Source organism: Anguilla anguilla, chromosome 14, assembly GCF_013347855.1.
Source record: "Anguilla anguilla isolate fAngAng1 chromosome 14, fAngAng1.pri, whole genome shotgun sequence".
In the NCBI taxonomy this organism is placed as follows: Eukaryota; Metazoa; Chordata; class Actinopteri; order Anguilliformes; family Anguillidae; genus Anguilla; species Anguilla anguilla.
This window is the reverse complement of record NC_049214.1, coordinates 9,973,469-9,987,169: the sequence shown is the minus strand read 5'-3', so window position 1 is coordinate 9,987,169 and position 13,701 is coordinate 9,973,469. Positions and strand designations below refer to the sequence as shown.

The window sequence follows — 13,701 nt, the reverse complement described above, 5'->3', positions numbered from 1 at the left end:
ATTATTTATGAGGATTATTTTAAGCACCACTGGAAAAATTGTCTTACTATGGGCTCACTTTTTCTTCGCTGTTCAATGTCATATTTTCACTGGGGCCCAGTACAGGAAGGCTTACCGGACAAGTATTGAGCAGATGGGTTCTCTGTTCACATGCAGTGCGGGAATTGCCAGTCATGCAGTGCACAGGTCTGATAGATTCCTGTTCATGAGGGGTATTGTTGAAACCATCTTGATTGAATTTATCAACTTGAAATAGCCAATAAATGTATATTTTTTTGTTCACTCTTTCAAATAACTGTGCCTGAACTGTTCTGCAGAAAGTGGGCATATTAAGTGCCTACTCTGTTTTCTGGTGGGACAATACTGTACCTTGAAGGCAGTATAAATACTGAAACCTTACACTCACACTCCATGTCAACTAGGAATACACAATTTTAAGGGAATAATTTCTCATTTATTTGAGTTGTTGGTTAGAAGGGGGTCACGGGATCTTGAGGGGACTGAATATCCCAAGTCTCGTACATACACCTTGGTGTTCAGCCATATAGTTTACGCAATCCTTAAACTCTCCGAAGATGGCATTGGACAAAGTGTATTATGAATTTATAAGTGGTAAGTTTCCTTTTTTAGCTGGAAAAAAAAGCCTTTCTTCTGCATTACATTTTGCAGTTAAGGAGCACTAGAAAATCAGCTTTAATGTGCCCTGGAAATATAGGCTTTACCGTTTCAGAATGTATTATCCGTTCACTGCGTTCTGGTCACAAGGTCATGATGCATTTCTGTCCGTTGTATGCATAGGCTGTTGAGTCTGCTGCTTATGTAACAAAGGAAATAGAACTGACAACTGGCAAAAGAGAGATCATCTCTGTGGCCAACAGGGTCACTGGCCGTTTAAGGTAGCTTTGTAATGACATTGCAGTCGAACTAGTCTCTATGAAAATAGTCTCTGTCCATTACATCATTTGAATGCCATTTGTGAACGACTCCTAATACAACATATATTCAATATCCACAAAGGGGGTTGGGGGAGACTATATTAAATATTATATGCTATTTTTAAATAGGTAATTAAATTCAAGGTGGCTGGACAAGTATTGCATGCCCGATAATTATTGTATCGTTGCAGGTGATAATTTAAATTAGACTTCATTAATTGCCGCGGTTATCCTTGTTATTGTGGTTACATGGCCGGTAGTAGGACCCAGTAGACGTCATGTTCGAACGCACCCTGGCTGCCCTTCCTCCACACACTGCTAGCTTCTGCTGTTGAGAGTGCTGCAAGTGCAAAGTAGCGGTGCAGACGTTAGATAGACTGACAACCTTTGAAGTCCCCGCTTGTTTTCAGTGCTCCCGTGTTAACTTTAATTCGATTGTACTTTCTGATCCGAATACCATTTTAATGTTACGTGTCTTACTGGTAACGGCTTTTGGTAATTCGACAATCGCTGCACAAGTCATCCTTCACATACGTTTCAGGTAGCAATTTTCTACATCCCCGTGTTTGAGTAAAATAGCGTGAATCGCCGCTGGGAATAGCCTACAGCTCGCGGGCTACTGTTATCCATCTGAAGACTCGGGGATGCTGAAAGTCACCATGCCCTCGCCCAGACCAGGGGCTGCTTCGGAATACTGGATAGACGGCTCAAAAAAGGAGACATTGGCGGACTACTATGAGCTGGAGTCTGAACTGGGACGGTGAGTGCGGCTGTTATGAATTCTATACAACGCTGTCTGTAGGCATGTCCTCCCATGCATTATGAAGAACTCCTCCATTTTAATTATAAACAAACTCGGTTTGATTATTATTTTTTCGTCATGCAGTATCCAAATACATACAGTGTTGCTACTCTATATGCTTGATTCTACTGTAGTTACTGTAGACTATAATGACAATGTAGTCTATATTGAAACAGTTGAAGTGTATTTTTCTCAGTAATGCATAGTAGTCATTTTGGTGTGACTTACATCAGTTATTATTTTTATCTTCTCTCTCTCTCTCTCTCTCTCTCTCTCTCTCTCACTCACTCACTCTCTCTCTCTCAAACACACACACACACACACACTCACACATTCATACACACCATTGTGTGTGACACAATGCTTGCAGGTTGCATGCTACCACAATTTCCTGAGTACAACTGCCTGATGTTATGCGCCTGATGTTACTTGTTATAGTTACAAAAACAGCTTTTCAAACGATAAACTACATTTGAAGGAAGGATGTATATGATTTCATACAGCCCCCCCCCCCCCCCTTATATGTTATTCAGCCTAAATCATTTCCTTTGTTTGAGCTCTGTCTTTCAACCACATCCGTAAATGGTTCAGTCTAAAAGAGATACAGCTTTAAAGACAAAAATGTGTGTGCTTTAATTGTTGTAGGGCCTACTTTTTGCATCTTGGTTTGATTTATGACAACATATGGGCTCTGTATTTAAAACTTTAATATTCTGATGACAATATTGAGGCTGCTGATGCTGGTGATGATTCTCATCACATTCATGTAGACTGTGATATAGATCTCATCACTGGTGCCTCAAAAAGCTTCATGATTTTATATCAGGGACGTCAGTCAACATCATCTGTTTAAATGTCAACATAGTTTGAGTCAGTTCCATATACTGAAGATTGAATAGAATATATGTTTTATAATTGGATATACCTGATGCCATCTCATTTGGCACAGTATGTTTGATGCAATAGTATGATGGTGCTCAGGCAAAAGGGCCATTATTACATGTCATCTAGTATCCTTTTTATTTTTCAGAATGCCTGAATGTAAAACTGAAATAGAAAGTACAAATGTCAGGATGGTATTAGTGAATGTTTCTGTCGTGTACAGGCTTTGTATCCTTGTAATTTCCTACCTTTTTAGCTGTACCTATCTAAAAACAGAGAAGCTGTCTGTGTGATTACATGCTGTTCTGTAACCTTGACAATGGGCCCTGATACCATTCAAGCTGGTTTAAATCTCCACATTCATGCTGTCTGCTGTGCACCTGGCCTCTTTAACTGAGATGTAGACAGAACATTGCAGATATTGCATAGCCATGGAGTTTACAGAGGCAATTGAAACTTTGGTGCATGAAGCAAGAGTAGAATATGCTTTGCCTGCTTGTTTGGCCTTCCTGCTCAATCTCTTTATACTGTTAGAATGAGTGGATGTTAAAGTGTATATACTATACACTTGGAAATGGCAATGCTTTCCTCTAATTCACTGTATATAGCCTATATACAGTGAGCTCCATGACGTTTTGGACAAAGACATATTTTTTATTGACTTGGTTCTGTACTCCACAATTTTAGATTCATAATAAAGCAATTTGAATGTGGTTAAAGTTCAGATTCTCAGCTTTTATGAAAGGATATTTTATACACTAGTATATTAGATAATTTAATATATATCATATTTAGTTTACTTACACCATAGAGGAATTACAGCACTTTTTATATAGTCCCCTTTTTATGTTTGGGACAATGGCATCACAGGTATTTCAGTATCTAGTCTTGATTCTAGACTTTTGATTGCCTTTGGAGTCTGTTATTGGCATTTGTCAACACAAGGACCAGAGTTGTGCCAATGAAAGTCAAGGAAGCCATTATGAGGCTACAAAATGAGAAAAAACATGAGGAAACTTAGGCCAAATCTTAGGCTTACCCAAATCAACTGTTTGGAACATCCTTAAGAAGAAAGAGAGCACTGTTGAGCTTGGTAATTCCAAAGAGTCTGGTAGGCCAAGGAAGACCTCCACAGTTTATGACCGAAGAATTTTCACAACAATGAAGAAAAATGCCCAAACACCTGTCCAACAGACCAAAACACTCTTCAGGAGGCAGTCATGGATGTGTCAGTGACTACTGTCCGCAGAAGACTTCACAAACAGAGCTAAAGGGGCTACACTGCAAGATGCAAACCACGAGTTAGTTACAAATACAGGATGGCCAGGTTACAGTTTGCTAAGATGTACCTAAAATATCCTGCATAATTTTGGCTATTTTTGGTACATCTTAGCACCCCTGTCTTATGTGAAACATGGTGGTGGCTGTGTTATGGATCGGGGTTTGGGCATGTAAGGCAACCGCAAGTACTGCCTCACCTGTCTTTATTAATGATGTCACTGCTGCTGATAGCAGTAGCAGAATGAATTCTGCAGTGCACAGATGCATCTTAACTGCTCATTTTCAAGCAAATGTCTCCACACTCATTGGACAGCACTTCATCCTACAGGAAGACAATGATACCAAACATACTTCTAAAGCATCTAAATCCAGTTGGACATGAGTTTCATTTGCTGAAGAGAAAAGCCCCAGAAATTATCAGGAGCTGAAGATGGCTACTGTGCAGGCCTGGCAGAGCCATACCAGAGAAGATACTCAGCATCTGGTGATGTTGAATATGCGACAAAGTACTAAACATGCCTACTTTCATTTTCATAACATTCATATGTCCCAAGCATTATGGGGGGGTGGGTGGGTGGGGGGGGGGGGGGGGGGTGTGAAAAGTGCTGTAATTTCTACATGGTCAAACCAAAGTGTTTAAAAATAACCTTAAATAAAAGCTGCAAATGTGCACTTTAACCATTCCACTTTAACAATGTGAATTGTTTGATCACAAATCTGAAATTGTGGAGTTCAGAGGCAAATAAAGAAGAAAATGTCGGTGTTACAAACATTATGGAGTTCACTATGTAAAAAGAAGAGTGGTCATGTTTCAGGTGGTGTCATAAGCAAATGCTATTGCTATCTGAAGGTACATTACACATTCATATTTTATTTCAAGGGAGCTTTATGGACAGTCCATCATAGCTTGTTGAATATTTTTCATGGCTTTATTTCCATGAGCAAATTATTGACATCTTTCTTTATCTGTTTCTATGGAGATAGTGAACAGCAGTAGAAAATGGATGATGATATACATTTATAACATAATTCGTTTATGATTCAGTATTTAAAAAAATGTATTTCCTGTTTTGCTGATGCAAATTCAACAAAGCACTATTTCCTGTTGATCATTCTGAAAAGGGGAGAATAAAAGTAAATAGCCTATATACAGTGCCCTCAAGAAGTGCCCTTAAAGATGAGCAAAAAAAGATATACAAAATGAAAAACGCAGGTAATGTGTTTTAGGGTCACCAGTTTCCAAAGCAGTTTTCTCACCTGCATTCCAGTAATCCCTCAGCATGAGGCCAGGAGGGGCTTCTGTGATGCAAGTTTTTGACAATTACCACATAAAACCTCACCAGTCATCGACTGAGTTGGTTGGAACAGACAGGTATGATTTTTGGAAAGATTTGGAAAGATTTTCTTGCCTCTGTCCCTGAACTCCCGCAATGCCATTGAAGTGCTGTTTTCTTGTGATAATAATTTGAAATTGTTGACAGTTCTTGTCTAATCCTGGAATTGAGTCTAGAGGGAGTTTTGTCAAGTGTACGGACCTGGGGGTAAAAAAAAAACCCTAACAGCCTCAAGTAGCCTAATTTGTGTGCTATGTTGTTGAACTAAATACATTTTATTTTGGAGTGCATTTGGGTTGTTACATGTTGTCAGTTTATCTGCATCTTCTCTGCATATTTCAACACATTTGGTTCTTTATTGTATTGACTGTACTCTGTTCGCTTTTTTTTTTTTTTCAAACCTATTGTATGTTTCATGGATTCTGATTTGTCGACTCTCAATCCAGTCAGTTCAATGAGGCTTTTGTCATGTTCTACAATCAGTGTGAGCGGTGGCCCTAAATGTCTGTGGCACAACAACTAACTCCCTGAGCTGTGCTAACACAGCAGTATTTGCTGAGAAATATCAGGGTCCACAAATCCCAAATAGTAGGCTAATAGAGGCAGTGGGAATGGTACAGCACAGCAGAATGCCAACTGCCCCCTCTCGTTTTGCATGGCTCACGTGGGTGTTGAACTTGCGTCAGTATTCAGTTCCTTAGAAGCAGGGAGTAGTGCAGCTTACCGCTTGGAGAATGCTTCAAAAACATTTTTAACAGCTTCCACTGGTTTCACTTTCGCGGAAATGTGCCATGTATCGACATGGCTGTGGCCACAGACATGCTGTCATCTGAGTTTCTAAGACCTGTATACTTACTTGTAATGTGCCTCGAGCAGCCCGTGACACATACTTAAGTCTAGGATGTTTTGCAAAGGGGACTGCCCTGCCGTTGATTACATTCTTATTTAGGAATGTAATCCAGTTTCTTATACTGGAATGGTTTCATTCATGAGTCATCAGTCAAATCCAGAGGTGACATCTGTCCACCATTCAAAGCTCGCTAGGCTCCCTGCTGACAGGTGATTCCCTCTTGCTGTTGGTCTCCAGCTTTTAAAAATTTTTATTGTAAATGTTGATCTACTGTTGTTTTTTGCACATGTAATGATGAATTTCAAACCGTGCAGTGTGTATTGAATCCGTCAGGGTGCAGTGTACCAGGCGGATGCTGATACACTCTCGGTAGCTTAAATAGTTTTTTGTTTGACATTCCTTGCATGTTTACTTTCCTTATTCTCCATGTGAAAGGAAACCTAGGAGGGACGTTTAGGAGAGTCACAATTGACCAATATTTGTATGATTAGTCATGTGATTGCGCTAACCCAGTGCTCATGGAGACCATATGCAATGCAAGTTTAAAACCCTGTGAGCCACATGGTTTAGAAAAAATTGTGACCTTACTATTTACACATGTTGTTTATTGTTTATTTTAATTTATAGTCTCTTTTGTTTATCTTTATCAAGCATGCCGATACCTTTGGAGGGTAATGGTCATAGTTAGATCAAACTTGGCTGACTACATTTCAGTGCCTATGCATAAACATAAGGAGTAATGTAAAGTAGTCATTCTTGTTGTTCAGGAGTATTCTCTGAGCAACGTTTGAGTTTTGTGTCATAAAGAAACGCTGAAGAGGTAGGAAACGATTAGCCCTTGAGGAGTGATTCTTTGGAGATTTACCTTTTCCCATCTAGTTCCTATTCAGTGTATTCATGCAAAAGTGTTGACTGTACATCATTACGCCAGTATTACAAATACTTGGCAGGAAGGGTTGCTGGTGGAAGATCCACAAGTTCAGTTGAGGTTGGGGTTGGGAAAAATAAGATTAAAAATCAGCGATAAAAATATAAAAATGAAAAAGTAAGCACCAAAGGAACCAAGACCACCCAGATACTGTTGACTAATCAAGAAGAGGTAGGCTAATTCACACATGACTGATGATCATCATACAGCCCTTGTAGGAACTGTTGATTCAGTTCCATACTTACTGTAAGAAGGAGACCCACAGCCCACCAGGCAGGCTCCTTATACAGGGTCTCCAGGGTCTCATAATGCTGGTACAGCTGTGTGAATAGAGATTCTGAACCTGTGCTGACCTGGAGTCTACATCATTCCTTCAGTCTGGATTCCTGGACCATTTCCCCTTCAGTTCATTATGCATGCAAAATAGAAAGAGGGAAAAGAAGACCTTGACCATCAACCAAACGGATGACACCCGGTCTAATAATTGTAATGAATTAAAAAATATTAATGTTCAGTAAATTCATATTAATTCCAATCATTGGAATTCAGGTTCTGCGATGCAGAAATTTCTGTTTGCAGTGTCAGCCCATCATATTTAATGGAAGGGGATGCAAAGTTATGTATTTTATTCTTCAATAAATTAAAATGCAGTCGTCATATGGTAATTTCTTGATATTGAAAATTAACCTGCACTTAATGTAAACCTACTTTTGTTAGACCGTGATTTTAAAAGCAGAATAATTCCATGTTACATTGGTTTTAGGTGGCTTTTCTTAAATGCCCTGACTCATCTCATTTATTTTTTCTGTAGGCTGTTGTTGTTTCTTTGTAGCGCACTGAAGGACATATGTCCATTAGCCCACACATGTTGCAACAGTTACAGGCACTCCGAGGGATGCAGGAAGGAAACAAAACAATACAGCTTTCTTATTATTACTTCTTGGTAATATTTGCATTTTGATAGAGTAAAACATGATCACAGATCTCAGATGTCAGGCTTCAGCACAGATCATATGACCTTGTTTGATTAAAGCATGGTGTACCTTGACTGATAGCCTAATTGTTGTACAGCTACCTTGGTGATATGACCAGCATGTCACTATGCTGGAGAATTGAAACAATAGTTATTGTTTATTGTTGAATGGACAAGTACTTGTATTTGTACAGTTCTTTATAGTACACAAGGGTACTGATTTTAAAGCAGCAGCCACATGGAGTGTAGATGGTTTTTAGCACATACCATAATTTCAGGATGTTGTTGTTTGTTTGTGAAGGCCTCTCAAGGCTGAGGTTTGGAATTGTGTGCAGTACAAAGAGACTCAATGTTTACCTCATTGTCAATACTGCATGATGTCTGTTGGGAACATTAATACCATCTTGGAAAATTAGTTATTTTTCTCTCATCTCTGACAGGATATTAAACATAAAACAAGGTCAGGACTCAAATTCTGTCACATTGTTTTCCCTTGGTAATGGAAAATATAAACAAAATACTAGAAAAAAGCAATGTGTGCCAATATATATATAAATAATAAAAGCTACTGTTTCTTAAAATATTAATTGTATGTATGATGTTGGATATGATGCATGTGTTTCATAAGTCTGTGTGTGTAGTTTCATACAATTTCATGCAGTGACTCATCTACTCTTCTATATTGTGTCTTTGAAGCCTTTCTTGCTGAGAGATTATATTGAAAACACAGTATCTGAGATGCAGGTCATAATGCAAATACAATGATAAATACAATGAGATCAATGAGATTAAGGATCCCCCTTTTCTCAAACATTGGACAGGGCATTTTGCTTCAGTAATAATGTGCATTGTAGACTTTGCTGTCACCTTCCTTAGATTGGTTATACTGGATTGAAATAGTGCAGGCATGTAGCCTATTTCATCTATAGGTATTATATACATCGCTCCAGAGCATGCGTTTCTACTGCTCCAGAGCCCAGTGGCAGTGTGCTGTATATTGTATATTGACTCCAATTTATCTATTTCAGCTTTATTTTTTTCTTCTTCTTCAAATAATACGTTGTGCATTTCAGCATTAATTTCTTTATTGAAAAATCAGAAGGACCAATTCATATTTATGTTTAATTCTTTGTCTAGGTATGGCTTGTTTTAGTAATCTGTTTTATTGTGATATAAAATGTTATCTTCTCTTTCACCACACAATAGATTAGAATTCCACCCCTTTTTTACTGTATACAATCCCCTTTAGAATCAGTTCCTTTTCTGGGTTAGGTGATTTCTTTGTGTGCCACAGTGCAATATTCCATAGCCTCCATGAGGCTGTGGCTTATAATCTGTTTATAGAGCAGATGATGGCTGCGCAAGCAAGCAGTTCAGTAATGATATGCTTATTTTCATAATTTTATCAAGCTTAATCACTGACAGACCACATGGGTTCTAGGTCACACCGTACATCAAACAACTCCAGTTTGATGTGAAGGGAGAAATCAAAATCTGCGATGAGAGGTATTGCATAGTATGTGTCACGCATTTGCGTAAGTGATTGGGAATTTATTCAGATGCTCATTGAGCTCCCGTTGGCACCTCTTGTGGCCACAGCATGGGAAAATGACACAAATAAATATACCATTTTACCCTTTGCTATTCGAGCAGACATTGTCTATGAAAACAGTTCTTTCCTATTCTTTGAGGCAATGTTTCAAATTTCAGGCCCAGGGTGTAATTTCAGAACATTGTGTCTTGTGTAAAATCACGATTAGCAGGCAAGGAGTTCCAATGATGTTCTTGTTGTTTTGCCCGTGAAGTTATGCATAGATCTGCCTCCTTAATGCCTTCTTAATGGACTGCTGTTGACTCAGTTGCAACTGAAATTAATTTGAAAATTAATACCAAAAACTGTACGCATGTTACTCATCTCCACGCCTATGTTGTACAGTTGGAAAGTGCAGGACTGAGGATTCTCAAGAATACCTGTCAGTTTTTCTTAACCTGCCATATTAGCATTTTTGTTTTTATTTTTATTTCACTAGCAATAGTAAAAAGTACTGTCATTGCAAGTTTAAAAAACAACACTTTATGGTAAGTACTGCTAGACAGGACAAGGCACTGTACTGTTTGTACTGTGTCTTGTTGAAGTAGTCATTAGTTCTTTAATTGAATCTTGTGACAAGGTTCCCAGAAACTGGAGTCATTAGCATGCCAGATCTTTTACAATTTTGCTTTTTTAAATTAGTGCAGGCATCCGTATAATGTGATTAATGGGAGAGCTGATTCCTTTATCTGCTTAATATTAGGGATGTGCATTTCAAATGATTAGACATGTTAATATTCTGTGGCTGACCTGGCTTGATATTCAAATAGCTGTGTCTTGTTTTCCTTGAACACGGCTTGAACCTCCTGCCGTCTCTGTCTAAATAATGACTTCCTGCTGACAGATCTGTATTTACTTGAACTTTAAAGCAGGAAAGAGATAACATTAATGAAATATTAGCTTATTATGCAGGTTATTATGCTCTCCTACAAAGTTATTTATTACACAGGAAAAAATGATCAATAAGCAATCCTGGTTTGTGTAGCCTAATTGATAATGTGTGCTTGTGGAATATTTGGTTGGTCAATTATTGTGTTACATTTTTTATTAAAACTGTGTAGTTACATTGATATTCTTCACTTAAGTGAAAATATGGAGACAATGCAGAACTACGGGGATAAATAAATGCAAAATTATGCAATAGTGAACATTATTTGGGAGCTGGCTTTATGGATCACTGCCTGTTATGCTAAAATCGCTGTTATTTTCTTTCATAGGGTTTTTCCAACTCTACATTATTAATTTGGTTTATATGCTGTTTTAGTTTGAGGTAGTTCATTGAGGTATGGATTTTATCAAGTGAAGAAAGATGCCAGAACAAATAACCAGGACACAATAAATTTTCTTACATTTATTCACCTTTATTTCTACTTCCCCTCCAACTGTTTATGGATGGCACTATTTGTCAGTGACCAAATTAGCATTTTATCTGAAAACTCAGAGATCACAAACTGATTACTTTTATAAGAATTGTTACTTTACCAAGAATAATGAAACACCAAATAATAAATAAAATATTTCATAATAATTTAAGTATTTATTGAATTAGTGTGCTAAAAATGCAGAAGAGCTGTTTCTCTTTAGTGCTGAGAGACCTGTATTAAAATATTTTATTGACCATATTAATTTTCGTTCATGAACTGGTTATCCTTTGCATATCCTTACACATAAATAATTCCCACACTGATTGTGAAAATAAGACAAAGGGGTTCAGATATTCAACTCTGGGGCTATGCCATATTCCAATATCGAATTAGTCTAAAAGCACATAAAAGCTTTATTCCTTCTCATTTTTCCCTCTTGATTGTCAATAATCCCTACGATGTCAATACTGCCCCATTTACAGTAGCAATAGATTTGTCTGCACGCTGCCAAGATTGTCCTGTGAAGCTAGCAACAGGGACCGGAATGAATCCTTGGCTTGACCATCTAACGTTTGTCTTGATAACGCAGGCAGAATTAAACGGGTGACATTCGGCTGCATTAGGGTGCGCCGTGTCATAAGAAATTACAAGAGCAATAAATCAGGATTGCCACAATCCAAGATCCTCTCTTGCCGTCTGGAATTCCTGACAAGCAGAATGCTGGCAAAGTGTTTACAGGAGGAACCTAGCGTGCGGAAGGTGGTACAGTACAAGATGACTTTGATACATTTTTGTGCTTTACAAAGCAAAGTCCTCACGCCATCCTTATTTCCTATATGTGTCTCTCACCCAGCTCCACTGCAGTTTTTTAGGAAATATATGGGATAGAACTGTGTCGGATTCTGAGTGCTTTCATCTTGGAGGGAAGTACCTATTAATTATTTATGTTTCTCCCCCTTGCATAATAATGTGGTTGAAAATTCACACACTGCAAACGTGGCTGTCATGAATTCCAGTCAAATGATAATACTTTATGCAGAACCGGGCTTCAGTGAAGTATGATGTTAAAACTTCATTACAATTAATACAGTACAGCCCTTTTTGTATATCAGGAAAGCTTTCCCAAAGGAAACATGACTGTGAAGGTAACATCTCAGAATTTTTACAAGTTCATTTTTGCATTTGTATTATTTTCATAGGGGCTCTGCTTCTCAGAATGCGTGTCGCATTTTGTGCAAAAATAACCTTTTGACAGATGGGCAAGTCGAACACGGTAAACTGATCAGAGTATTTCTAAATGGATTGCCTGCAAAGCACATGGAAATTGTCTGTGCTCTGGGTGGAGTGTATTGCTGTAACATGATATACAGTCTGTCATGAACTGACAGGGCTTTCATCTCACTTGTAGTTGGATATGTGGTTTTGATTATCAATTGTTTAAAAAAATAAAATAAAATAAATAAAAACAGATGGAAGTGCGAACACTAAGAAGACAGTATACATTAAGGGCGTATTGTGCAAGTCCAGTGAGATGTTCTCAGATTTTGCTATCTCTACTGAACATTCTTCCAGGGTGGGAGACAGATAATGAAATAATTTCACATTCTGCCAGTGAACTACTGTATAAAATTTGACACTTTCTGTGTGGGTGTGTCTATTTCAATGATTCGGACAGACATTTTTTTTTTTGATTTGGCTGTGTACTCCACAATTTTAGATTTTTAATCAAACCTGCGAATTGTTTGATTACAAATCTAAAATTATGGAGTAGAGAGGCAAATCAAATCTTTGTCCCAAACATTATGGAGCTCACTGTACATTAATGTAAATTTGCTGGCGATCCACCCATTCCCTTTATCACAGAATAAAGATTTGGTTATCTTGAGAACTGTAAAGCAAGCCCAGACATACAGAAAGAGTCTTATATCTTCTAAAGCCATTATACGGTCTTTGACCACAGCTCCCTAACTCTACAGGGGTTGAATGCGCAGGAAATTAGAAATGGTGGTGATTTCCCGATTTGGGCCACAGTTCAATCTCTTGAAAACGGGTCACTTGCAATTTATTATCTTCTCTTGTGATCTACAGAGCTTAGGTTTCAGTAATATTACATGAATCTCCAATCTTAGCCTATCAGCTCCATAGCACATAGTATTTTTGCTCCATTAGATTTCATAACCTTTGTCTGTGAACACATTTATGTATGTTTGTTTACTGAATGAATTGCTATAGAGCATTCTGAAGCAACTGAAAAAGAACAAACAAGATGGCACTCCATTCAGAAGAACTTATGAATTTGGACAGTGCAACATGATCATGCAAATCCCTGAGAAACGTATTATGTATTGCTCTATTCCGACAAAGCAAGTGTTACGGTATGGTTGATCATATACAGGTAGCTGTATTGCGAGCATGTCAAAATTACATTTAGCTTTTTTCCACAACAGTCAAAAATGTAGGGGATAGCGGGGCAAAATCTATCAAAGGGTAAAATGTAACACAGACTTTTTAGGTAGATGCATCGAGCTTGAACAACATATTTCATGTTAAACACACAGAATTACCATCTCTTTGTCTCTAACGAACGGCGGGGGAGTAATAAATATTTCAGGAGGTATTGCCAAAAGGCTGTTTTGGCTATATGCAAGTGAATTTTTTTAGCGCAAGAGTTTTTCAGCTAGTGTACTGTGTGTGTATATCATGGAATCCAAATGTATGTAATTGTAAACAGTCTTTTAGTGAATAACAGGTAGCATAGTTT

General features: G+C 38.0%; 1 protein-coding gene across 1 annotated transcript in view; it reads left to right on the top strand.

Moving 5' to 3' along the window:
• Window positions 1-1,239: 1,239 nt before the first annotated feature.
• The window catches only part of camk4 (calcium/calmodulin-dependent protein kinase IV), a 63,003-nt gene continuing 50,541 nt past the window's right edge, over window positions 1,240-13,701 (top strand). Inside the window, exon 1 of the mRNA XM_035391928.1 lies at window positions 1,240-1,695. Within this exon, the coding sequence (XP_035247819.1) occupies window positions 1,580-1,695 (116 nt within the window). The 5' untranslated portion in view covers window positions 1,240-1,579. The remainder of the gene's footprint in view (window positions 1,696-13,701) is intronic.